The sequence below is a fragment of the Perna viridis genome, chromosome 4, assembly GCF_037379345.1.
Source record: "Perna viridis isolate PV_CMFRI_1.1 ecotype Kerala chromosome 4, ASM3737934v1, whole genome shotgun sequence".
Lineage (NCBI taxonomy): Eukaryota > Metazoa > Mollusca > Bivalvia > Mytilida > Mytilidae > Perna > Perna viridis.
In genome coordinates this window covers 31,579,291-31,604,898 of record NC_142448.1, presented here as the reverse complement: position 1 = coordinate 31,604,898, position 25,608 = coordinate 31,579,291, and the positions used below count along the sequence as shown (strand labels likewise).

At 32.0% G+C, this 25,608-nt stretch overlaps 1 protein-coding gene across 1 annotated transcript in view; it reads left to right on the top strand.

Moving 5' to 3' along the window:
• Positions 1 to 23,347, top strand: part of LOC148619745 (annexin A13-like) — a 28,200-nt gene extending 4,853 nt beyond the window's left edge. The window contains exons 4-15 of the mRNA XM_088579977.1: positions 2,317 to 2,369; positions 4,228 to 4,317; positions 6,892 to 7,029; positions 8,287 to 8,557; positions 9,100 to 9,194; positions 9,776 to 9,889; positions 11,976 to 12,063; positions 14,381 to 14,481; positions 16,063 to 16,332; positions 17,255 to 17,330; positions 18,762 to 18,874; positions 19,794 to 23,347. Coding sequence (XP_088436103.1) covers positions 2,317 to 2,369; positions 4,228 to 4,317; positions 6,892 to 7,029; positions 8,287 to 8,557; positions 9,100 to 9,194; positions 9,776 to 9,889; positions 11,976 to 12,063; positions 14,381 to 14,481; positions 16,063 to 16,332; positions 17,255 to 17,330; positions 18,762 to 18,874; positions 19,794 to 19,919 — 1,535 coding nt within the window. The 3' untranslated portion in view covers positions 19,920 to 23,347. The remainder of the gene's footprint in view (positions 1 to 2,316; positions 2,370 to 4,227; positions 4,318 to 6,891; positions 7,030 to 8,286; positions 8,558 to 9,099; positions 9,195 to 9,775; positions 9,890 to 11,975; positions 12,064 to 14,380; positions 14,482 to 16,062; positions 16,333 to 17,254; positions 17,331 to 18,761; positions 18,875 to 19,793) is intronic.
• The last annotated feature ends 2,261 nt before the right edge of the window (positions 23,348 to 25,608 follow it).

Genomic DNA, 25,608 nt, shown 5'->3' with positions numbered 1-25,608 from the left:
GCATATTGTGAGGAAATTTTGATTTTCGGTATCTAATTCTAATGGGAGTTATGCCCTTTGAACTTTGTTACTTACTGAAATTCATCATGTATCAGCTTGTCGTGGCAACTCCTCTTAAACTACCCAACAGAATTGCATAAAACTTAGTATGTAGCCAGAACAAAATATATTGTTGTGCCTATTATCAGGAACTTTTGATTCTCTTTTTAATTGAATTATGTTCTGTAGGTTTGTATATCTGTCTGTAATACTTTTTTGTCCCACACCTTTCGTGGAAGTGGGGGAGTATGGAATTCGGCTTTCCATCCGACCATCCATTTGTCCGTAATTGATTTCTGGAGCGTAACTTTTGAACACCTTCATAGAATTTCACCAAACTTAAACTGTTGAAGGCTTGCAAGGTAAAGAAGACTCTTATTGATTTTGAGGTCAGAAGCTCAAAGGTCTAGGTTACATGGACTTGATGAAATAGTATTTTTAGATCAAATTTTGTTTCTGGAGCATAACTTTTTAACACCTTCATAGAATTTTACCAAATGTAGACAGTTGAAGCTTATGGGGTCAGGAAGACTCTTATTGAATTTGAGGTCAGTAGGCTAAAGGTCAAGGTCACACTGACTTAACAAAACATAATTTTGGGGGCAAAAATTAGTTTCAGAAGCATAACTTTTGAAAACCTTCGTAGAATTTCACCAAACATAGATAATTAAAGACTTATGAGGTGAGGAAGACACTGCTTGAATTTGAGGTCAGTAGATTGAAGATCAAGGTCACAAAGACTTAACAACATATAATTTTGAAATTTGCGATATTATATGAATTTTACTTTTGTTGCGAGGGGGAACCAGGAGCAGTGTTGTTGTTCATATTTTTTTCTCATCAACTATAAATCACATTTGTATTGTGATGCAGGTCCAGACATTGATTTGTCCAAACAACTTATATTTTCAATGCAATCTTAGCATCTTACTATACAGTTGATCCAAATCAAGCTGGATATAAAAATATAATATCATCAAACTGAAACATTTTATACATATTTATATGAAGTTGACCCAAGTGTACTACAAATGCAGTCTAGTTTCATTTGTGCATAGATAAATATTGGAGATTATAACTCCTCTTTAATTCATTATTCATTTAATGCAATATTCTTCTATGAAATAAAAGAACTTAGCTACCACGTGTGAACTGAAATGTATCAGGTAGTGTAATTAGCCTGACCAGTTTTAAAGTCCTGAAACCCTAATACAAATATAAACGTATAATTCACACAAAACTTTGTGCCTACTATACCCAATATAAAAAAGTGAAGTGGAATCACAATTTCAGGCCATCATTACCATTATATGAATATATGTATATTGGACATAACTTAATACAACACTTCCTGAAATATTTATGCCCCAAACACTGAAATAACAAAATATAAAACATGAAATATAAAAATATAATAAACCTTTGTCACAACTTTGATTGTTCCTACCACACTCATAAAAATCTGTCATTCAGGCATTATAAATTTAACATGCCATAATAGTAAAACCAAGCTTAGAGGATGTAATTCAAATGTTGCCTGTTAGTAATACATTGTTAGATTTGAAAAGAATAGAAAAGGAAGGAAACTTATGGCTTACACCTTCTGTCATAATTAAGTCAATGTCTTCTGTAATGTACAACTATAGTACATGTTTCACAGTACAAACACTGCACATGTGACTGAACCATGTGAACTAAATTTTCAATGCAAAACTTGTAACTCAATTATGAACTACCTGTTTACCCATGAAGACAAAGTCAACCACGAAAAGTATGAACTCACCCAGGAACCAATCAAAACTACCCAAAATCAGAAACCCTGGTATACAAATACATGCGAGAATAAAGGATGATGAATTCTTTTTAACCCATATATGTAGACAATAATAGTACACTGATTTGACATACATATTAGTCTTAGAACTGCAGGAAAAAGTGAGGCTGTATCAAGCCGGTAGGGCTGAATTTGTTTACCAAAGTTTAGTCAACTTAGTGCACTGTTGTTGTCTTTATGCTGCAACAAAATTTTAGAAAATGTTTTATAATTAGCAGTGGCAACTTTAAAACAATGTAACTTTGTGACATCAAAACAGAAAGTTATATTCAGTAAGTGACCGTATATCACTTGTTAATATATGGTCATTGCATTTTGACTGCTTAAATAGAATCGTTGCAGTTTAAATAAATTTAAAACAAAGCTATTGAAACAGTGTAATTATATCTATACATTATACAGTAAAGTACTGGAATGATGATTTACTCTTCTTCAATTTACAGCCCAGCCAGGTTATGGGGGTGGTTATCCTCAACCGCCTATGATGCCAATGACGGTATGTATGTTTTAGCAATTCTTTTCTTCTTTTTTTTTTCAGAGATATCATGTTGAAGAAAACTAATTTTACCTTTAGCATATGATCGCATTCCAGTCCTTTTGAAATTTTTATCGAAAGTCCTCATGTTTTGACTTTGTTTCTCTTGTAAACATTTGAATATCTCTGCTGTCATTCAAAATGCTTTTGTGTGACATCACTTTGATTTAAGAGATTTATCTACCAGGTTTTCTTTAAAGAAAGTTATGGAAGGTATGAAGGAATGACCTTGATTGTCTGTCTGTCTGTCAGTCTGTTGGTTCACATGTTTACATATCTCCTAATGCACTCTAAAGATTTCCATTAACTTTTACTGGAAAGTTAGGCATCATACATGTATGTAGTTAATTGTTCATGATACATTATAATTGTATTTGGAGGACTCCAAAGAGAAGTAATTGAACTTAAGATGGGTTTAAGATAAAGATTATAGGCATTATTTGTATACATATAGATGTTTATGAAGGAATATAATTAACAGTACTGTCTATACACTCCCTGTACCTCTCAGATTTAACCAGGTGAGTGATTCAGGCTCCTGGGAGTCTCTTGTTTAAACTACATGTGCATCTATTGTAAGTTGGTAAGATACGATTTTCACTTGATAATTTTGCCACAACAGTTTTAGAGCAGTATTCATGAAGACATGAAAGTTTTTATGTATTTAGCACTTAGTACTTGTAATACTTTGACTTCACTGCAATCAGTTATTAGATTTTTTTCAAATGGTGTGTGATGGTAAAACTTTGATGTTTATGTACCAATTAATGACATGATCATCTCAAACTGTTGTTTAATTAGAATTGGAGAATTTTACGAGATGTACAATGTACTTGTATAATAAGATTTAATGGTGTTATTGTGTTTTTGGTACTACGTACAAATGCAAGTTTCAAAGATGGTTCCATACCCATGACTGTTTGAATATGTACTTCAAGCATATTGTGATATCCATTCCATAAATGCATAGTACCTGAACCGATCCATGCAACAAAAATTGAGATTGGTCATCGATCACGGATCAGTTTCCGGTTAGTCATCAATCTGTCAAACCAATCCATTGAACTGGTGATCGCATCACAAGACCCCAGGGTCAATGTATTTTACGGTTTCTGTTGTTTTCTTTGTCAATTTTATACATATTTACATAATGTAATATATTTAAACATCAATTTGTACTTTTTATTTACATTTCTTTTATTTAAAACAGATCTTACGTCATTTTACATACCAAAATTGCGATCAGATTGGTCACCAGTCATCGATCATCGATCCGTCAGCTATCAATCAGTCAACGGTCATTGATCATCAAATCATTGCTTGGATCGGTTCAAGGACTGTACCAGTATTCATATCTTGCTTTAATTTTTTTTATGAGAATTACACTAAATTTAGACAGCAAAGATATGATTTACACACCATTTCTTTTTCAATTTTTTTTTATCTTAATTTCTGGACTTTCATTTACTGTGAAAGAACTTTAGCTCGTGGCTACCAATTTTGATTGATAAGAGAAGCACAAGTTTTTGGACTCTTGAATTAATGGTTTTGAGGGTTTCAGTATACACATCAGTGGAAATCTCCTTTTCAGTGGGAACCAAATTTCGTGGTTTGGCCTTCCCACAAAAACCACTAAAATTGGTACCCCATGAACAATAGTACTTTCACAGTACTTGAAAAATTTTTGTTACTGGGATGAACATGCATTTATACATTGTATACCACATATTCACCATATCCATTCTACCAATACACAAATTATATTTTTCATTTGAAACCGGTATGAAATTATTGACCTTTGATTTTTTGTCATTTACAGCAAATGATGCAGCAAGCACCACCATCTCAGCAAACTAATATTGTATACAATATGATGTTTACAACGGATTCATCATTCCAACAATCTGCTGTAGGTAACATTACACTCAGTTAAATATAGTTTTATTCAAAGACCTGCCTTGGAAATCTTTTGAATTATTCAAAGACCTGCCTTGGAGATCTTTTCAATTATTCAAAGACCTGCCTTGGTGATCTTTTGAATTATTCAAAGACCTGCCTTGATAATTTTATAAATTTATTTGCAAAGTCCTGCCTTGATAATTTCCTGAACTTTTATTCAGAGTCCTGGCCTGCTTTGGTGATCTTTTGAGCTTTTATTCAAATAATTGCCTTGGTGATCTTGTAAACTTTTATTCAAAGACCTGCCTTGGCAATCTTGTAAACTTTCATTCAAAGACTTCTCTTGGTGATCTTTTGAACTTTTATTCAAAGGCCTGTTTTGGTGATCTTGTAAACTTTCATTCAAAGCCCTGCCTTGGTGATCTTGTGAACTTTTATTCAATGACCTGCCTTGGTGATCTTTTGAATTATTCAAAGACCTGCCTTGGTGATCTTGTAAAGTTTATTCAATGACCTGCCTTGGTGATCTTTTGAATTATTCAAAGACCTGCCTTGGTGATCTTGTGAACTTTTATTCAAAGACCTGCCTTGGTGATCTGATCTTGTAAACTTTTATTCAAAGACCTGCCTTGGTGATCTGATCTTGTAAACTTTTATTCAAAGTCCTGCCTTGATCATTTCGTGAACTTTTATTCAAAGGCCTGTTTTGGTGATCTTGTAAACTTTCATTCAAAGCCCTGCCTTGGTAATCTTGTGAACTTGATCTTGAGGTAGCATGTTTGCTTCAAGTGCATGCAGTCTTTTTAGAATTAGACCTATCAATCGTTTTATTCAGTCACTGTATGTCATAGGATCTAACAACTCTCCATTCTACTTTCTGTTATGATGACCTTTCTGATTAGCCAATATAATTTCATCTTCATGATTTTGGAAAGGGAAAAACAGAGGATTCTGAAAAGATTATCAGAACAGAAAGTAGAATGTACTGTTGTAAGATGCTACATGCAGAGACTAGTTATCACTGTTTTACTGTCAGGATGTGATATAATAGGAGATAGTGTGACATCTGGTTGACTTGGAATCAGAATGATATGTCCAAAGGGATTGCGTGTCTAGCAGCTGACTGTTGCTTCTGTGAGCTAGTACAATGAAGACCTGGCTCAACATGTCAGACTAGTAATGACTTGAATAACAAAGCAGGATCAGATTTATTAGTCAGTTGTTCAGAAATGCATAATATATTTAAGGAGGTAGACCTAGGGTAAGGGACATAACTCTTAAAAGAGTAATCAAGGGAACCAAGGTTATAGCGGTAATCAAAAGAATGTAATCCAGGGACAAAGACCGGACATGGAAAACAGACATACACAACAAAGAACATAAAGTAACTAAAATCATACATACAAAGTAACAAAAGCAAATGAGCAACTCGAACTCCACTAAAAACTGGGAGCATGGACCAGGTGCACCAGTAAGGTAAGCATCCTCTGTTTTTCTGGGAACACCTGGCGAGTTGCTCAGAGAAAGTCAAGTCCAGGGTAGACAAACGAGGAAAGGAAAACTATGACCTGTTGAATAAATCAGTTTTCATGGTGCAGATGGATACACCATAACGATCCACGAGTTCATGATGACGACCATAAAACTTCTGTAGTGATGACTTCAATCTTGTAGCAACATAACCCTGTTCCAGAAGCCTATTTGTTAGAGTTCTAGCGTGATACAAAAAGTCTGCATAGTTTTGGCAAGCTCTGGCATAAGGTATGAGTTGTGATATGAACACTCCATATGCAGGTGATGAAGGGATGTTGCCACAGATGAAAGGAAAGTTGACAATTATGAATGAAAATTATCACGTTTGTCGTGAAGTTTGGTCAGTAGTTTTCCTTTACCATCGATTTCTAAGTGTAGCCAACTTCACAGTGTCTGTGGTTTCCTTTAACTCAAGTTCTTTGGGGTAGATGCAATGTATCAAATCCCCGAAATTAGGATTGTTTAAAGATAATACATCATCTATATAGTGGAAACTGAGATCAAATCAATGATACATTTGTATCGTATTCAATTTTACTCAAGGCTGTCAAGCTTAAATTTGAAAAAGAATGAAATCAGTCCAAGTTACTTTGATGCTTACATTAGTTTGATGTAAATTGTGAAATACAAACGTTTGATTGATTTGAAAAAGTTGTGTCCCTTACCCTAGGTCTACCTCCTTAACCAATCAATCAGTCAGATTTCAATATGTTTCACACTGAAAATTTTTTAAAGCAAAATGAATCTAAAAAGAAACTAACAAACCCTATAGGTGGCTCAAGGGATTGCTGCAGCTGTGATTAATTTGCCATTGAAACTATGAAGAGAAACACATTTTTAGTCTCTACCAATGCATTTGTGCTAGGAATGATGTAATGAGTGACCATACATAAATAATTACTAGTTCTTTCTTTGCAATTTAATCAAATAGCAACAAGATTTTGAATTTTCCAGGTTAGTAATTCAAGCTCTTTAATTAGTGCCTCTAGTTTATGATCTGTCCTTATTCAAAAGATTTGTTTAGCAAAATGCTTCATCTGCTCTTTGTTAGGCTGATTGCCTTGGGGAGGAGGCATATGACATTGATGAGGAGGAAGAGGAAGAAGAAGAGGAAGAGGAGGAAGAAGATTTAGATGAAGATTGTAAAATGGAGAAGAAGAAGTTAAAGAAGAAGGCCAAAAGGCGTGCGGTACTTATCATAAGGAAAATGTTGACTAAGTGAAACTTGTTCTAGGAGAGTCAACCAAACTTTATCAAATTAGGAAGCTTTTAGATGTTAAGAATGTTTTAGTCCTTTTGACAGTTTTTGATTGAATAAATGCCTGGTCATTTCCAATTTTGGCTAACGATATGACATTTAGACACCATGATCCTTTGAATTGAAGGTTGATTTGCTCCAACATTAAGCATCATTCAGTGTTCTAAGATTCCACTTTCCTGTTTACTGTGGAAAGTGCAGTTTTGGTATGGGAAAGTTGATTATTATGCTCCACTTTCCTTTTGGCAAGTAGAAAGCTTGAATCTTTTAATGGATTTGTTAAGTTTGTGAAAGCTAATCTTCATTAAGAGTGTGGAAACGTAAAATTTTGAAAGCACTAGAACTAGAACTAGAACACTGATAATGTTCTTTAAGTTTAACTCCTTTCATGTACCAGCTCCATAAACTTTTGAGGAGTTGTGACACATTAAAGGTTTAAACATTAACATACATGTGACTTCCAAATTTGGAGTAAAAACAAAAGCCATAAAAGCTAGAGGCAACAGATTGTTGCCAATACAAAAAGTAATATGAGGTAGGTGTAATCTGTAAGAAGACATTGATATTTTTAAAATTAATCATGCCTTTTAAGGTTTTACATCAACTAGGATTTATTTTTCTTTATAAGAAGGCATAAGAAAAGAAGAAAAGCTTACTCACCAAGAAAAATGTCTGCAAAATTTAGGAACCAAAGTATATATACAAATAAAAGAAAAAAAACATCTTGCATATACTCCACTAATCCAATAAAATTAGGATGAATTCAGGTGCACCAAAAGATTATCCAATTCCTGCTTTTGCAAGACATCAGCTGTGCTGCATGTTGAAACTCAAATTTGGTGAAAGAGAAAAAATCAATTCTAACAGATGAAGTCATAGGTCATAAAGGTTGTGTTGAATTTTATATTCTACCAACAGCAGAAACTCAATGTAGATTATGCTTTGTACCTTCAGTTGTAGGAAGTTTCACCTACCGGTATGTGCTTTTCTGTTGTTGCTGTTCTGATGATGTTCATACTTGATTGACTTCATAGGTTTTAAAACGAGTTGGCGAGTCCTTCTCTGACAAACATACATGTACAGCAATCTCTTGTTTATATGCTTGAACTCCTTCTTCAACAGCTTTGATGATGATTGACTGATAAGAAAAAGAGTGACTGATATTTTTCTTTGTTTTGTACCTTTCAGAAATTACAACAGAAGGTTGCAGAAAAATGTAAAGAGGATGGTGACTTTTTGGAAAGGGTGCGTCAAAGTTACATTGCCAGGCTTAGAGACCATCTTACCAAGGATGGGACCATTGATCCTACTGAAGGAACTGTAAAGGAATATAAAGTTTTCAAGGAAGATGATCCTGTTGTGACCTTTCTGGCTGAATATGATGGAACAGAATTAGCAGGAAAGGATTGGGACCCTGAGTGGGATGTCATGTATTTGAAAGAGGCTTGTGATGGCTGTGGTCAGTATATTACATACTATATATATTTAGTTATTTCTGTGATCTGGCCAAATTTAATGAAATTTAATGAATTTTATATTGATTTGTTAAATCAGACCATTCACTCACAAAACAAAATTTCTGGAAAAACAGTGTTTAATCCTTATAATTCCAATCCCAATTAAACTATTTGAAATATACTTATTGTTTTTGTTTTTTTGTAGACTCTTATTCAGTGAATTGACCTTACAAGCAACAACTTGACATGGTTTTCAATTTCAATATTCAAAGTAAATAAGGGCTACTGATATGTAACCATATTCTTTCAAAATTTTTGTTTTGAATAACCGATGCTTAAAATGAATGAATTAAAGCAGATAATAAGGTTTCAAGCCTTCATTTGACTCTTTTTTGTCAAACCAAAGCTAGCCATGTTTGTTTACTATGTGTACATGGAATTTACACTATTGTAAAATCTGTCATTCCCAAGGTCGTAAAAGGTGAACAACCAATCAAAATGCGGAAATAGGACATATGCTAATAAGATTGGAATTTCTTTGTAGGCACCAATGAAGATGCCATTATTCATGTATGTGCAACTAGGTGTAATGCCCAAAGACAGGTATTGAAGAAAATGTACAAAACAGCCCATGGAGAGGTAACTAGTTAACATGATCTATTACTATTTTACCACCCGAAAGTTGTATTTCTTTCTGTCCGTCTGTTCATCCCCAGGTGGTTTCCTGATAATAATTTTTGAAAATATTGAAGGAACTTTTTTTATAAACTTTGCATAATTGTTATGTATTCCAAAATAAAAGGAGGCTGAACAGGTATTGTATATCATAAGTTATAATTACACCCCATTCACTGAGTGGTTTGTAATTTGGAAGCACCTTGTCTATCCATCATTCCGTTCATCCGAATTTGTTGTAATTTTCTCAACTCCCAATGGATGGATTGATTTCAAATTTGGTTTATGGGTTTATATAGAGGGACATCGTTCAAGCCAATTTAGGTGCTGTCCAATATTAACTTCCTGTTGAATGGTACTTTGTCAGTTTTCGCTGTATTGAATAAAGACAATTTTTGACACAAAAATCTTGGCTGCTAAAAAATGGATTAATTTCAGATTTGTTGTGTGGCTTGAATTCATATATATATAGATGGGGCATGCATTTTAAATTATTTTGGTTGCTCTCTGATATCAACGTCATGTTTTTTTTTTATATATTACAGGATCTGATTGAAGTATTGGATTCAGAGACTAGCTGTAAATTTAAAGAAGTGCTCATGGCTCTCTTCTATCCACCCGCACTGTATGATGCAATGTGCATCAAGAGGGCTATTCAGGTATTTTAAGTTTTAAAAAATCATGCAAAGTTTTCATTTTATCAACATCTTTCAATGTGGTTTACAGCAAAATTAAACTAACTTCTTGTACCATGAATAAATACCAACCACTTGATCTGTACTAAAGAGATCAATGTTTTGCAGGTGTTTGACACTGTAATCAGTGTGAGTGCATTTCAATGAAATTTTATGTAGAAGGATACTTATTGGATAATGTCAGTTTATTTTTTCTGCAGTTATTGGAATAATATAAATCTACATAAATCGTACAGCAGATGAGACTTGTTTCTTTTTAGCTCACCTGGCCATAGGCAATGTTAGCTATTTCCATCACTTGGCGTCTGTTGTCGTTGTGGTAGTTGTTAACAATTCTTCGAACATCCTCTCCTCTCAAACTACCAGATGGATTTGGATGAAACTTAATATGTTTGTTACTTAGAGTATAAGATAAGAGTTAAGAAACATGGTTCCCATTACTAGAATATAGGGGTCAGACAGCAGTTTTTTGGATAAATCTCAAGAACTGTTAGGTGTAACCAAATTCTGACTAGGTTAAAGTGTTCCACATGAATAGATCTATCTGTAATGTAATTTTGGTGAGAATCTGTTGTTCCATGTTGGAGTTATTGCCCTTTTTTAGACGTGTTTTGCTGTTTTTGATGTTATTACTCTTAAAAATCTTCTCAGTAATTACTATACAAAATTAAATGAAAATGGGTATTACTGTGTTTTAGGGTATCCTGAACAAAATGACTGTTTGGATTTTTGATTGGCGAAAAAACATGGCCACTGTTACATCATGTAAAATTAAAACATAGGGTCTTACAACAGATTTTTGCATATATCTACAAAACTATTAGGTTTAACTAAATTCTGACACTGGGTTAAAGTGTTCAGCATAATGAGATCTTTCTCCAAAACCATTAGGTTTAGCCAAATTCTTTCAATAGCTGAAATGATCCTTATTAATAGGACTACAAAAGTCTTCAGGGATAAAAGTTGTCAGACAACTCCTTGTAAGAGTTACTGCCCTTGAAAGGGGAAAAAATGACTTTTTTTTACACAGTTTTCAGCCAATATCTTGGAAACTATAATAGATAGAAAGTAACTTTCATTCGGTGAAATAGTCCTTATGATAAGTCCTTCCAAAGACTTCTTGAGTAAAAGTAGTTGGACAACTTCTTGTTAAATTTATTGCCCATGAAAGGCGAAATTCAACCAGGTGACTGATTCAGTCTCCTGGGAGCCTCTTGTTATGTTTACAACTCTCTGAAACCATTTGCAACAAAATTTGATAAAAGTCGCATATTTTTTCAGGGTTTCCTATATAAACTGATCCTTTAAAATTTTTCATTAGTCAAAAATCATGGCCATTTGTACTATAAATAGGACATTGGAGTCAAAATGCTTTTTTTTTGCTGTTTTTTCCTCAACTATAGATTAACAATGAAAATGAAAGCTACTCAGAGTTGACTGGCAGTATTGAAATTATATTTAAAGAGGCCATTTTCAGAATGGCTGCCATTTTACAACCATTTTGACCAGTTGCTCAGATTCCTTCTTGGTTGCTTCCCCGCTAATTTTGATACTTGCTTTGATTTCAACAATAATTGGTTTATACAGTAAACATTATCTGCTGATATGAATAGTAATGATGAAAATGTTAGATAGCCATGGTTTAACTTCATTTTATGTTCTTTTTCAGCAAATGTATACTGGGCTATAATGCTCCCACAGACCTGCTTGAATAACAGGATATAGGGGGACCCTTGCCCCAATTTTTTCCAGAGGTTCTAAATACACTTTGAAAGCATTTCCAATGTTTTATAGTGCCTTAGGTACTCTTTGAACTTACAGCATTCATCAATATATTCTCTTTTTCAGCAATTTTTTGTCAAATATGGTAACAAAGCATGACATCTTTACTTACTTTGTTATTAGGGTATGGTTTGCCAAGTTAGCGATTCAGGCTCTTCGAGAGCCCCTTGTTTAATTATCAATTCCTACTACCTGTAATTGATGTGGAATTTTCAGAGTGGGCAATTATGTTGTAATGACAGTTTCAAGTTACTATGCTCTTTTACAGGGATTAGGAACAGATGAATCTGTCTTGATAGAAGTCTTAATGTCAAGAACCAATGCCCAGATTGAAGAAATAAAGAGTGTCTATGCAGGTATCATTCAACTAAGGTTTCAACATTTAGTTCAAAACCTGGTTTTTCTCATTATTTTAATCATGTTTTTTATCATGGTTACTTTTGTTCTAATAGATGTCATTAGCCATTTTTTTGTGGAAAGCTGGATCAATAAGAACATATGTAAAAAAAAACACTTTTGAGCCAGATGCACTCACCACAAAGGACCAAGTATACATTTAAACAAGCAGTTTTAGTTTGAATTCAAACATTTTGTCAATTTGAAGACTCAAAATATCCTACTCTTTTATTCCAAATGGAGCTTTCTCTGCTTCAGTCATAAGGAAATTGAGATAGTCATCATTATTGAGTCAGTATTCAATTTCACAAAGAGTCATGAAGTAAATAAAAAAAATCCTCCTTTGAAAAGACTATTTAACAGCAGACTCTGTGTAAACAAGGCAAAAACATTCTACTTTCTGTTTTTGACAGTTTAAGAAACTCTTTCATTTGGGAAAAATGTATTGCAATAAATGAAAATTTTGGAATTTTGTCTCTGTCAGTGTTAGTTATGGTTTTAATAATATGACAAGTTTTCTTTATTGCATCCAAGTTTTCCTGTGTTAATGGAAAAAATATTTGCCATAAGAGACAAAGTGTTCTCCACTACAGCTACGGATGATGAAATGATACACCAAAATTACAGATGGAAAGCATGTTGATATAACTTTGCCCTGTACTTTATCTGTACTAGTAGACTCCATGTCTTTGACGTTTTTGTTGCGTTGGTTTTTCTGAATGTAGTATTTATTAATTTTTATACCCCGCTCCAAAGGAGCCGGGCTATAAAAATAAATGAATAATATTGTTTTACTCTTGTCCATGTTTCTGTCTTTTTATGTGTCTGTGTTTCTGCAACTACTCATCACAGTGACTTGAAATTTTAACACATTCTTCCTGCACATATGCCTTATGGTGGAATTTATTTGTGAAAAAAAAAATGACAACAAATTCCTGTTTACTGAGGACTTGGTTTATGTTCCTTATATTTTGATAGAAAGCGGGGTATCACTAGTTAGCCATTCCTCACAGATTTTCTTGTTTATTCTTTTTTTGCTTTCTTTTTCTTTTATTTTTTTTAGAAACATTTTGAATTATGAGACATAACTGTGGAGAATTATTATTTATCATTTAAATATACTTTTACAGAGATATACTGTAACTTCACACATTTGAAAATGATACAGAGCTTTCCAAATGTTTAAAGATACAAATCATTGTTAAAATACTTTAATTTGTCTGAAAATACCTAAAAGATAAAAATATATTTCTGATGCAAAATCATCATGAGGCTCTCAATATGTATTTAAACCTCATACATATATTTACAACCTAGCATTTCAAAAATTTTAAGTCATTATTTTGGGAAGTGTGAAAAAAAAATCATTTTTCAACTGGGAAACAGCAAGACTTTGGCTTTAATTCATAAGTAGAAAAATCATCTGAATGTACTGTAACATTTTAGGATTGAGACCTTGGTCACAAGGGTTAGAAACTGTCTTCGGATGAACACATTGTACAATATCATTTTAATCTGTTTGCTATCACTCTTTTGACAAATTACTCAAAACTCAAAAAAAAAAATTTCCATGTTTTTTTTTTAATTATTTTTTATTACCCATACTTGCAAATATATGGGTTGATCCATCCTTTTGTCCATACTGTCAATACCTCCATTAAACAGTGAGTATCTTCTCTTATCCTTTAAAACTCCTATATCACTGAATAGAATTTACTGATTATGAAACTGTTCAATATTGATGATATTTTGTGGTTTCACATAACATCCATGAATATAGGTTTTAAGTCAATGTAGTGATGATTCATTAATTTTAACGCCTCTGCAAATTTAATTTGGGTCATACATATTGTGATGCGAGTGTCCATCCTTCAGTTTGGAGGTTTCACATAGCAAGATAGCAAAACAATGGTCTTTCTCATTTATTTATTAATATTGGGACATGGGGGTAACCATCTGTTATTTGTAACTCTTACACCACTGAATGGAATTTAATGAGATTTCCTCAGAATCTTCATTCTATGTCCCCATTGTCCTCTTTTTGGATTTTGGTCAAAAGATGCATGTTATCAAATGGGGTAGTGAGGGTATCAAGTTAGTGAGCATTGCTGATAGTTTTTTTTTCTTATTTCCAGTTTGTTAATTAGCCTTATTGGACTTATTGCACCAGATTATTAACTGATACTGACATATCATATGCTTACATAGCACAACTGTCAGTGAATTACTAAACTTGCTATAGCCATAAATTATGTTTTATCATTTTCTTGTGTACAGATATCAATCCTGATGATTGCCATACAGACAAAGATATTGAGTGTAACATTGAAGATGATACAAGTGGAGATTTGAAAAGGGTTTTGATTTCAGCTGTTCAGGTATGTTTTTGAGAATTGGGGAAAATTTAGCTGAAATCCCTCACTCATTTATAACTACCCAACTCACAAGCTAAAGAACTATACTAAAATTAGATTTTTGTTTCTTCTTTTACAAGAATTCTCAGTTGAGTTGAGTTGGGATTAGACCTCACTCATATTTGGTGCCCAGCCTTGCTAGGAGAAGTAATTATATTTTTTTATTTTGAATAATGTTTGAATCCATCTTCCAGTCTTAGAAATTGCCTTGATTGAAATCTGCTGGCTTGTTATGCAGGCTCTAATTACATCTGATGATTGGACATGTTAGGTAGACCACTGTAACATGCTAGTCAACCTAGCATGATCTTAAAGGCACCTTTAACTTTCTGTCAAACTTTTGGCAATGTAAAATATTGCATTACACTTTAGACAGCTTATACAAGTGATAATGCAGAAAAAATGCAAGCTGTAATTATAAGTATATCCCCTGCAGACAAAAGTTTTGGCAGGTATATGTACCAAGTCTATCACTATATTTCTGGTTTAAAAGTAACACAAAACATGTTACATAAGGAAGATTTGATATAAAAGAAAACACTAATTTACAAGACCATATCAATATATATCACTATGGAACAATCTTTATGGTGAACTACGAGTTTTAGACAATATTAACATTTTTAAATCCAGACTGAAAACTCATATTTTAGGACAGCTTATGGTGATATTTTATAAATTTTGACGTTATTATGTTTTATTGATGTTCTATTTTATCAATGGTATTTTTAGCTCAGTAATGTTATGTTTTGGATTTTTATTTTTGAAATGGTAACATTTTTTTAATTGTTTTTAATTCTTATTTCATTTAAATGATAAAATATTAATATATAATCTATTTTCTAGATATTTTTACTTTTGCCATTTTTTTTAAATTAATTTTAGATTCAGTAATTATCTTAATATTTTTATACTATTTAAATAATGTTTGAATACTTGGTTATATTTATTTACATAGTTTGTAAATTTTTTTTTGTTCGTCTTTTCTTTTTTTGGTTTTACAAATTTTTATATCTAAGATACATACGGTTCTGAATAATTTTTTTATTTTCATTTTCTTTTGTATAATTTTAGGTGTTGATTACTACATATTTTGTATTGTATATCATTTATATGCTGTAAAGCGCTTAGAGTAAATGTAGTTTAGATTGGCGCTATGCAAATATTGTAAATAATAATAATATTTAAAATCGCATTTAAATGGAAATACAGTTAGTTTGAATATCAGTAAAAATAATGATGAAAATATTCCGTTTTTAAACTACTGCATTAGTCATGGATTTTAGGGCTGTTCTATAATTAATCATGTGGAGGGATCAGAAGGCACTTCTAATAAATATGTGATGAGTGGTAGGTAAAGTGGAATTTTTTGCATAAACAATAGATTAATCAACTTAAAACATCAATTTTAATATTTGGATTGTATTGCCTCCAGACCCTCTCTTCCATTTAGTTCTGGAACAGCCTTTAACTTGTTTTATCCTCCTGTTATTCCCAATGATATTGAAGTATTTTTAATTTTTATATCATTGTTGACCTGTGTAGGGAGGGAGAGCAGAACTGGACCCTGTTAAGTTAGATGAGGCAGTGGAACCAGTCATGTACCATGATGAGGAAACTGATGAGGATGTGCCTATTGGTTCCTTTACTATCAACATGGAGAAACTCATTGATATGGATAGGGCAAAGAGGGATGCTAACAATTTGTTTGAGGCTGGAGAAGATTGCTTTGGAACAGATGAGGACACCTTTATTAGGATTTTTGCCTGTAGAGAGACTTACCAACTGAGAGCAACTTATGATGAATATGTCAAAGTGATTATTTTTGTTTTTGTTTATGTCACCTACCTGGTTAATATATGAAGGCTTTTCATAGGGGAGATATTGTGTATTTGAATACATTTTAACTTCAAGAGCCAGTAATTTAAAAGTCAAAGTGTTTTTGAAAAAGATAGCAAATTTTTGTTAACTTGAAAATAGTAATGAAAATGTTTTGGATTGGCAGGTTTCAGGCAACAAATTTTGGGACAGAAATCAGTCTGTACCAACAACCTTTGTTTTTATCACTAGACTGAAAACTAGATAATAGCATCAATGCCTATATGTAGACATACTATATTTCATTAGGGACTTTATGATATACAATGTACACTCCTTGACATCATTGATACTAAATACCCATCTGTTTCAATTCAAATTGAATGAGGCTTTATAAATAATTATATATTGTGTTAGATTTTGGCATTATTACCCCTAAACTGAGCCTTTTCACACTCACTTTAATATTCATACTAATATAAAATGTGACATGGCTTCTTTAGGAAGCAATAATTGCATCCGGATGTATATTGCATTCATAATCAGTAGATTGATATTTCTAAGGGAATCCTTTTAACATGTTCTTGTTTGGTAAATACAATATATATACATGAGATTTTGATGCTTTATTATCATCAGCTGAGTGCTGAGTCAGGAAAATATAAATCCTCCCATTTTTTCCTGAGCTGACCTAAAAAGAAATGCAAGGAAAAATTTCTGAATTCAAAGTAAGTAAGTTGATGTATAATATATTGTAAATTCAAAAGTTAATATGGTACTAAATTGAAAGTCTACATCTCTAGAAATTGCAAAAATTACCTCAATTCATAGAGTTGAATAACTTGTAATGTCACTACCTATTCATGTATTTTTGTTTGAGTACTTGAGCAGACTGTCAAACTCTCTTTTATGTTTTCAGCTGACTCAGAGAGATGTCGAGAACACCATTGATCGAGAATTCTCAAGTGACACAGAGCGATCATTACTTACTCTGAGTATGTATATTTACTTTACTGAAATTTGGGTTTAAACTCTTTATATACTGTGAATTAAGAAATAATTTCTGTTTATATACAGCTACAAAAAAATTGTGGTCGTTTAATGTTATGGCACAGTCTTTGTCATCTGAGGACACTTTGTTTCTGTGCGATAGTCTTGGTTGACCAATTATTCTGAAATTTTGATATGATTTTACTTATCACTAAAGGAATGCTCCTTTTTCAATCTGGACTTAGTGGCCCTTACTGTTTTAGAAAAGGGGCCAAAAGGGGTAAAAATAGATGTTTTATCAAAATGCATGTAGAATATGTTTTTTTTTCGATTTTAATTATTCTTTTTTTTTTTTGTTATTGTATTCCTTATTTTATTCCACTTCGTTGGAAGGATTGAATTTGGCTTTAATATGTGACTGTAAAAGAGCTAGAATTCCTATTTGCTGCTATTTCAACAGGGGAAGTTTAGCTCAGTAGAAGTAGCATTTGCTTAATTCTCAGATTGATTCATCTAGTGGGAAACTCAGCCTTTTATGCTTACCTTTCCTGTTAAAGACAGAGAATTTCAAAATTTCCACAGCACTGGTTTTAATGTGTTTCTGGTTGGTTAAGATACATCTGTAGTGTGTTCCAGGCTGATTAGGAAGGGTTTGAGATGAGTTCCATTTTGGTTAGGAAAGGTTTAAGATGTGGTCCATACTGAATAGGCAAGGTTTGAGATGTGTTTCAGGTTGGTTAGCCAAGGTTTGAGATGATGTGTTCCAAGTTGGTTAGGCAAGGTTCGAGATGTGATCCAGGTTGGTTAGTCAAGGTTTGAGATGTGTTTCAGGTTGGTTAGCCAAGGTTTGAGATGATGTGTTCCAAGTTGGTTAGGCGAGGTTCGAGATGTGATCCAGGTTGGTTAGTCAAGGTTTGAGATGTGTTCCAGAATAGTTAGGCAAGGTTTGAGATGTGTTTCAGGTTGGTTAGGCAAGGTTTGAGATGTGATCTAGGTTGGTTAGTCAAGGTTTTAGATGTGTTCCAGAATAGTTAGGCAAGGTTTGAGATGTGTTGTAGGTTGTTAGAAAATGTTCAAGATGTGTTCCAGGTTTGTTAGAAAAGCTTTAAAATGTGTTTCAGGTAAGTAAGGAAAGGTTTGAGATGTAGGTTGGTTAGGAAAGATTTGAGATGTGTTCCAGATTGGTTAGAAATGGTTTGAGATGTGTTTTGGGTTGGTTAGGAAAGTCTTTAATTGTATTCTAGGTTTGAATAAAACATTCAGTACAGTTAGCCTGGTTGATTATTTAGATACATTTGTTAGAGCACATTTCTAATGTGTTCAAGTTTTGGTTAGAGCATAATTCTAGTTTGATCTAGGTAAGGTTCCAATAATTTTTATAGAGTTAAATAAAAATTTTAAGTTTTAATATTTATACAATTGTTTTATATTGACAGTCCAGTGTATCAAGTGTCGTCCTAAGTACTTTGCTGAGAGATGTACCTGGAGTATGAAAGGATTGGGTACTCATGATACTGACCTTATAAGGCTTATTGTTAGCAGATCTGAGGTTTGTCAATTTTTAGTTAATTCATATAAAAAATAAAATAAAACAGTAACATAGAAATCATCATGTACTGACCATTTATGTGAACAATAATTTCTTTCGATTGCTCAATAGTAGGTATACAGTCTTTTTGACTCATAGAGAGCAGAGTTTACTTGGTTTATAATATGTTTCTCTTCCTAAAATGTATATAATATCAGTAGATCTTCATTTTTTATCAATCATTTCTGCATTGATACATGTAATGTGACATGTTCAAAGCCATTTCAGCCTAATTGATCAATTGCTTATATTACATATCTGCATGTACCAATGTTCATCTATTATAAATCAACTATTTTGGGGTGACATACTGCGGATCAAACATACAGGTACATGTATTCGGGGTCAAACAGGTCCTTTAATGATCTTACTTTAGAAAAATAGGAATACTAAGTATGGACAAAACGCAGCCATCAACAATAAAAAAACAGCTGACATTTGGAACTAGTCATAAAAGGATAACAGAACATTTGTATAAGGATGTTTTACTTGTACACACATGTACATTTTTTTGGTGTTAATTCTGTGAATGAAGGTCTTGTTTTATACAGCACCTAATCTAGAGGGAGAAATAAGCAAAAACTTTTTATTGTTTGTGCTAACTTCTCCCAGTTTCTTAAACAGGGAAAATTTTTTGTAATATATTACATAGACAAAAATGCCAATATTATTAGTTTTCAAACAGAATTTACAAAAAAATCTCCTTGTCATTGATGTCTAGATTAGGCCCAGGTTTTTAATCATTATTCATTGAAGCTTTCTGATATTTGCCTCTTTACATTTTTATACCCCACTTTTTATGTTATACAACACTACGAGCGAGCAATGAGACATATGTTATTTCAGGTAAATCCAAACTTAAATTTCAACTTGTTTTTAGATTGATATGGTGCAGATCAAGCAAGTATTCCTAGAGAAGAACAAGCAGACCTTGTACAACTGGATCAAAGATGATACTTCTGGGGATTACAAAAAGCTCTTGTTGGCCATTGTTGGTAAAAACTAGATTGACGATATAATAGACTTTCTATTAAGGGAAATGGTTGTTGTATACTCTATTTTTTGTATGGATCTTTTTATTCTGTTCAAAGTAAGAAAATAGATACAATTCACTTCTGTAGTGTTGAACAATGGATTTTGTTTGATATTCTAAATTTTTACAGGTAATTGATTGTGTTTTTCCTGCTACATTGTAAATATGCCTTTTCATGCTAATGTTCTGATCAGGCTCATTTGGAAACCTCCCCATAATGTTTACAGGATAGTGTTGTAGAAGTACCAACTGAGCTTTTGATCAGAAAATTGGCACAAAAAGTTCTTTTGTAAATATATTTTGTTTTGAAATCCATACCTTTTAAGTTAGTACTTTAGCTTGTTTAATTTTTTGAAATGTGATATTCCATACTGGCATATAATATTGTTATGATTGTTATAGTTTTTGAATGCAGGTTTAGGTTAGGACTCACTTCCAAAATATCTGTATTTTTTTTAACAGAATCACAATATATCATATAGAATATTTTTTTTATTGAGAAAAAAATTAAATAAATTTTTGGTTTGTTTTATATTGCCATCTTTTGAAGGAGGATTTATGGTATAGAGCCCACCCATCTCTGTATGTTTGTGTTACACATCAATTGATTTCCCTACTTTAAGAAATTTTAATAGTGTATAATACTCTATCCATTCTACAAAAAGTTAAGGGTTATAAAGCCTGTCTGGCTGTCTGTGCTACATAATAATGTCCACATATCCTCTAATGCTACACACTGGATTATCATGAAATGGAATGCAGTGTTAGATTACAACATGGAAGTAGGTTTCAACAAGCTTTGAAGATATTGTTACAGACTGAGGCATCACACATTTTGCAGGATGGGGGTATTAGTCCCTATGAGGACAGTATTAGTTTTTATGTGTGTCCTCATGGTAATTAGCCAGTTGACTATTTTATTATGTTAGTATTATGTTAGTATTCAATTGTAGTCTTGGGACCAATATAGAAATGTGAAAATAGTAAAGTTTAATTTATTATTAATTTTATTATAATCATATTTGTTTCATAATTTGTTGGCAATCAGGTTTTTATGACGAAATTACAATAGCATTGAGACAATTATTTCACTTTTTTTACTATGTTTGTATTCAGATGTTTCCTTTGTAACACATTAGCATTTGATGACAATAATTTCACGTTTTTGTCTTGTATTTTATGGTATGTAAATTCCGTCCAGAGAAAAAAGTTTGATAAACTCTGATGAAGCATTCCACATAGCATTGATGAAAGCACCTGTGATATCTTATTTATGATCTGTTTAAAAACTAGTCTACTTAAAGTTCTGGCATTGCAATTTCTTTAATTAAAAAGTCAGATAAGATGTATATAGTTTCCCACCTTCATTATTTAACCTAATTTAAATAGAGAAGGTAGGTGATTAGTACCATTGACCAACATTATTTTTTTAAATATTTTAACGAGTTATACATGATTGCAAAAATAGCAAAAAATCAATCTGTACACAGTATCAGACACTGTGAAATGTAACATTTACAACTACTAGCAGGTACAGTGTTGAATATCCATAAAGGATTTATGCAGAATTTAGGGTCTTTATTTATAATTAAATTTGATTATACTTTTTTTGTACGATTACAAGAATTCCCCAAGTATTGCCAGACTTTTATGTGGACTAGCATTTTAAAAATAATAGTAATTAGAGATATCTGTGATATGAATGACTTTTGTTGAATTGACATATCTTTTTTATTATATACACATACATATTTTAGTAGTTTGATTTCTATTTTTGTATTTTGTAAGTTTATGTGTTTAGATTTACCCACAGCTATTAGTATATACACCAAACATTGATAAAAAACACCCAAGATTTATTTTTATATATCAATTTTTCACAGTAAGCCAAATATATGACAAGAGTTATGTAGACTTACAGGTAGACAAATCTAAAGCAGGGATCATTTAAGAATGGAAACTGATTGCCCATGTTCTGTAGTGAAGATGGGCCAAACAGTATTTAGTAATACAATTAAACCTGCAATCACTTTTTTTATGATTGGATGATTTGTTAAGATTAAAGTTCAATGTATTCAGGTTTAAATATACAGTGAAACCTGTCTAAACCGAACTCCTTTGGGACTGAAGAAGGTGTTCACTATAGACAGGTTTAGAAATGTAATCCCAGCTTTAGTGTTATTTTGCATAGATTGAATTGCAATAGACCACGCCTCCATATCACTCACGTGTCCACACTATAAGACCATCATTGTATATTCTATATCTTTAAGTTATTTTTTTGTCTTTGATTCATTCATGTATTTGTTCATTGTTAAGAATACATAGGGATTATATAAGTTAAGAAAATGTTATTTCTTGCAACAATAACTCCATTGCATAATACATTTGTTTGCAATACTAGCAATATAGATGAGTTGATATTGCAATGACTTTTGGAGAATTGTTTTTTTTATTAACTAGAGTTGTGATGTTGTCTTCTAACTAATACATGAAATATTTTTCATATAACTTATGATTTTGGTTGACGATAAATCATGCTTAAGATCAGGGTTCTCAATTGTTTTTTTTTTTTATCAGTTGAAAAGTTCTTGATTATTTTTCATCTCAAATTTAGTTTTATCTTTAAAAAAAGCCAATAGTTATAAAAATAAGCAATTATCAACAGGGACTAAATATTTAATGTATTGCAATTATGGATTTTGGATGACTGTAATTGATTTTGTTTTGTAAAGAAAATTCAAAATTGACATTTATAATTTGGTTGAATTTAAAAAAAAATATATTGTTGTCAAGTCATATGCATAATTTTATTTTTTTTTTTTAAATACAAATGTATACCGAATCTTGCATCAGCAATTTTAAAATTGTGATTTATGATTAATTTCATTATTTGTAATTTTAAATTTTCAGGTGGTTTCACTTAATTTAAAGGCTTTGTACTGTTATTATATTTATTTTATTCTTTTTTATATTTTAAATATTAGCAGAGGTTAAATAATCAATGTACTTATTGGTGCAAAAGTTACAGAGTTGAATGGTTGAAGGAAAACCGATACTGTTTGGCTGAAAAGATTTTATTATGGCATTTTAACTTATAGGGTTTAATGCTTTTCAACGAGATTGTAGTGATTGTAAGAATTCAATATGTGATATCAAATTTTAATGTAGTTTTAAAAATACATGTAACTAAATACTAAGAACATTTGATAATTTTTTTTTCAGTTTAAATCCGTACTTGATGTAAAATATCATTCAGCTGACCAATCAATTAATTTATATCATTACAGCTAAACGTAAATCTTCAAAAAAGTTTTGAGTATAATAACATATGTAATTTCAACCTCTGCTTATATCCAAAATCTGTCTTTTAAGCTTAAATAAAATTTAGTTTCTCAAAATACTTGGTGTTTTAGTGATAAAATAAGAGCCAAAACCCCTGAATGTTTATGCAATATAAACCATAATTACATTTGGTATTTTATAGATTCTATTTAAACAATGTATTTCTGATACACCCATATTTTGTGATATTGCACACTTAGCGTTTTGATTACAAGTGATATTGCACGGCTGATGTCAGCTGTTTATATTCACTGTAAAATATCTTTCTGTGGCAAAATTATCAGAACCATAGTAAAATTATTTGGTTATATATCTGTTTTAAGGTATTTGCTTAAATTTGTTCACTTTTAAGAAGACATCTGAAAAGAAATCAAATACATTTTTAAAAATCTGGCTGTATGAACTTACCTCAACCAATTTATACACCAATATAATTGATTTAAAAATCAAGATACAGAGTAACTTACTAACTAATGGAATTTCTGGAAATTTCTAGAGAATATGTAGTAAAACAATTATGGTTCATCCACAGGCCTCGGTCAATATCTCTTTTAAGTGTTCGATAAAACATGATATTGCATGCAATGAGCTGCCATAATTTTATATAATTCAACTTGAGTACATAAGTGATAAAATGACAAATGATTGGTTAATAATCCCAAAACTGATATATGTGATTGAGGAATTAATATTTATAATGGCGAAGCAAAATATTATGCTGAATATAATTATATTTTTGAATATTAAGGACAAAGACTTCAATTATAAATAGCTGAATTATAAATTATTAGAATAATACATATACACATCTACATGTTTTAAAATAAGGTAATTTACAAGCAAAATGCTGATATATGGGTATGTAAAAAAAATCATCTTTTATAGTATATAACATGTAAGTATAGATTCAAATTATTTGAACAATTGCAATAAACAAATCCAGTCTCAATTTTTCTGAGTAAATACATCTTGTTTCGTCAAGGTATGAACTAAAGAACCAGCTGAAAAAATAGTCATAAAATGTACTTTCTATGTAAACGGATTGAAACGTTTTTGCTGCCATATTTCTCGGAAAGTTGTTTAAAATTTCTGTAAAACATACTTTCCACATGTCTCCAGAATTTATATAGGTATTTAATTGAGCAGAAAGACTATCCAATTAAAAGCCATCCACCTTCACGAGGGTTTCTTATGGCAGCATTTCCTGAAAACAAACTATAATAAAAAGCAGGAACACTTAATTGTACAGCCGAATTCGGTAATCTGCACCTTTTGACTATGTCATTACAGTGCATCTGTCGTCACCTGCTGTCGTCGTCAACATTTCCAAAAACAAAAATACGCGTACTCTGTGAATTTTAACTGTGATTTTCATGGCTAACATTATATGCTGATCGGGCTACACACATGGCCACCATAAGACAAGGAAAAAATTATAACTAAAAAAATGTAAGAGATTGAGAATAAAAAAAGTGTATTTCTCTTCTTGAAGAGCTTTTACACAAAAGGCTCGAAGTTGTAGGGTGACTTACCGTTTTTGAAGGGGGAACAATGACGTTTTGGGCAGTATTTAGCTTGTATCTTGAAAACCATTTGAGATGGGGAAACAATCTGGATGAGAAAAAATGGATAAAATGATACTGTTGAACTGCACAACAGGCTGAGGATTTAACTGAGATAAAGTTGTAAAACGATTTCGTACTTATTGCCCTTAAAAAAAAACCACTTGTTGAACATTTCTGTCTTCGGCTTCTTTCTTACCATCCCTAACATTCATGATGAAGAAATTGTAGAAGAGAACAGGCCAGCTTTCAGTGACGTGTAAGTAAGTGCATCATTTTTTTAAGGTAGTCGAGTAAGAAGATTTTTCTTCGGATGAATAAGACGATGCAGCCGAACGAAAATTTGCTCTAAATTGTTGCAAGAAACACGAAACGACTTCTATTAAAAGTTACTGACATCGAAAGGTAAATAAAAATCGACATTGTAGTAGTCCTTGCTTATGTGTTGAGAACCGTAGCAAGAAGGGAAATGTTTCCACTGCTGATGCCCCCCCCCCCCCCCCCGACACAATGCCAATGCAGATATTCATAAGCCGAAGAGTTCCGTGACACGTGACATTCAACGAAAAGTACTGATACATTGTATTATGCTTGTTCTAAAATTGCTATTAGTCTATACCTTTGCATTTAGAAATAAAGAAAATAGTTAATTGATAACACGCATCCACTGAACTCTTGCAGGAGAGATCGGCTAGTAACTATAGTAAAGGTTTTATCAGAGATTTTGTTGTCCAACAAAATAATACGGAACTTGT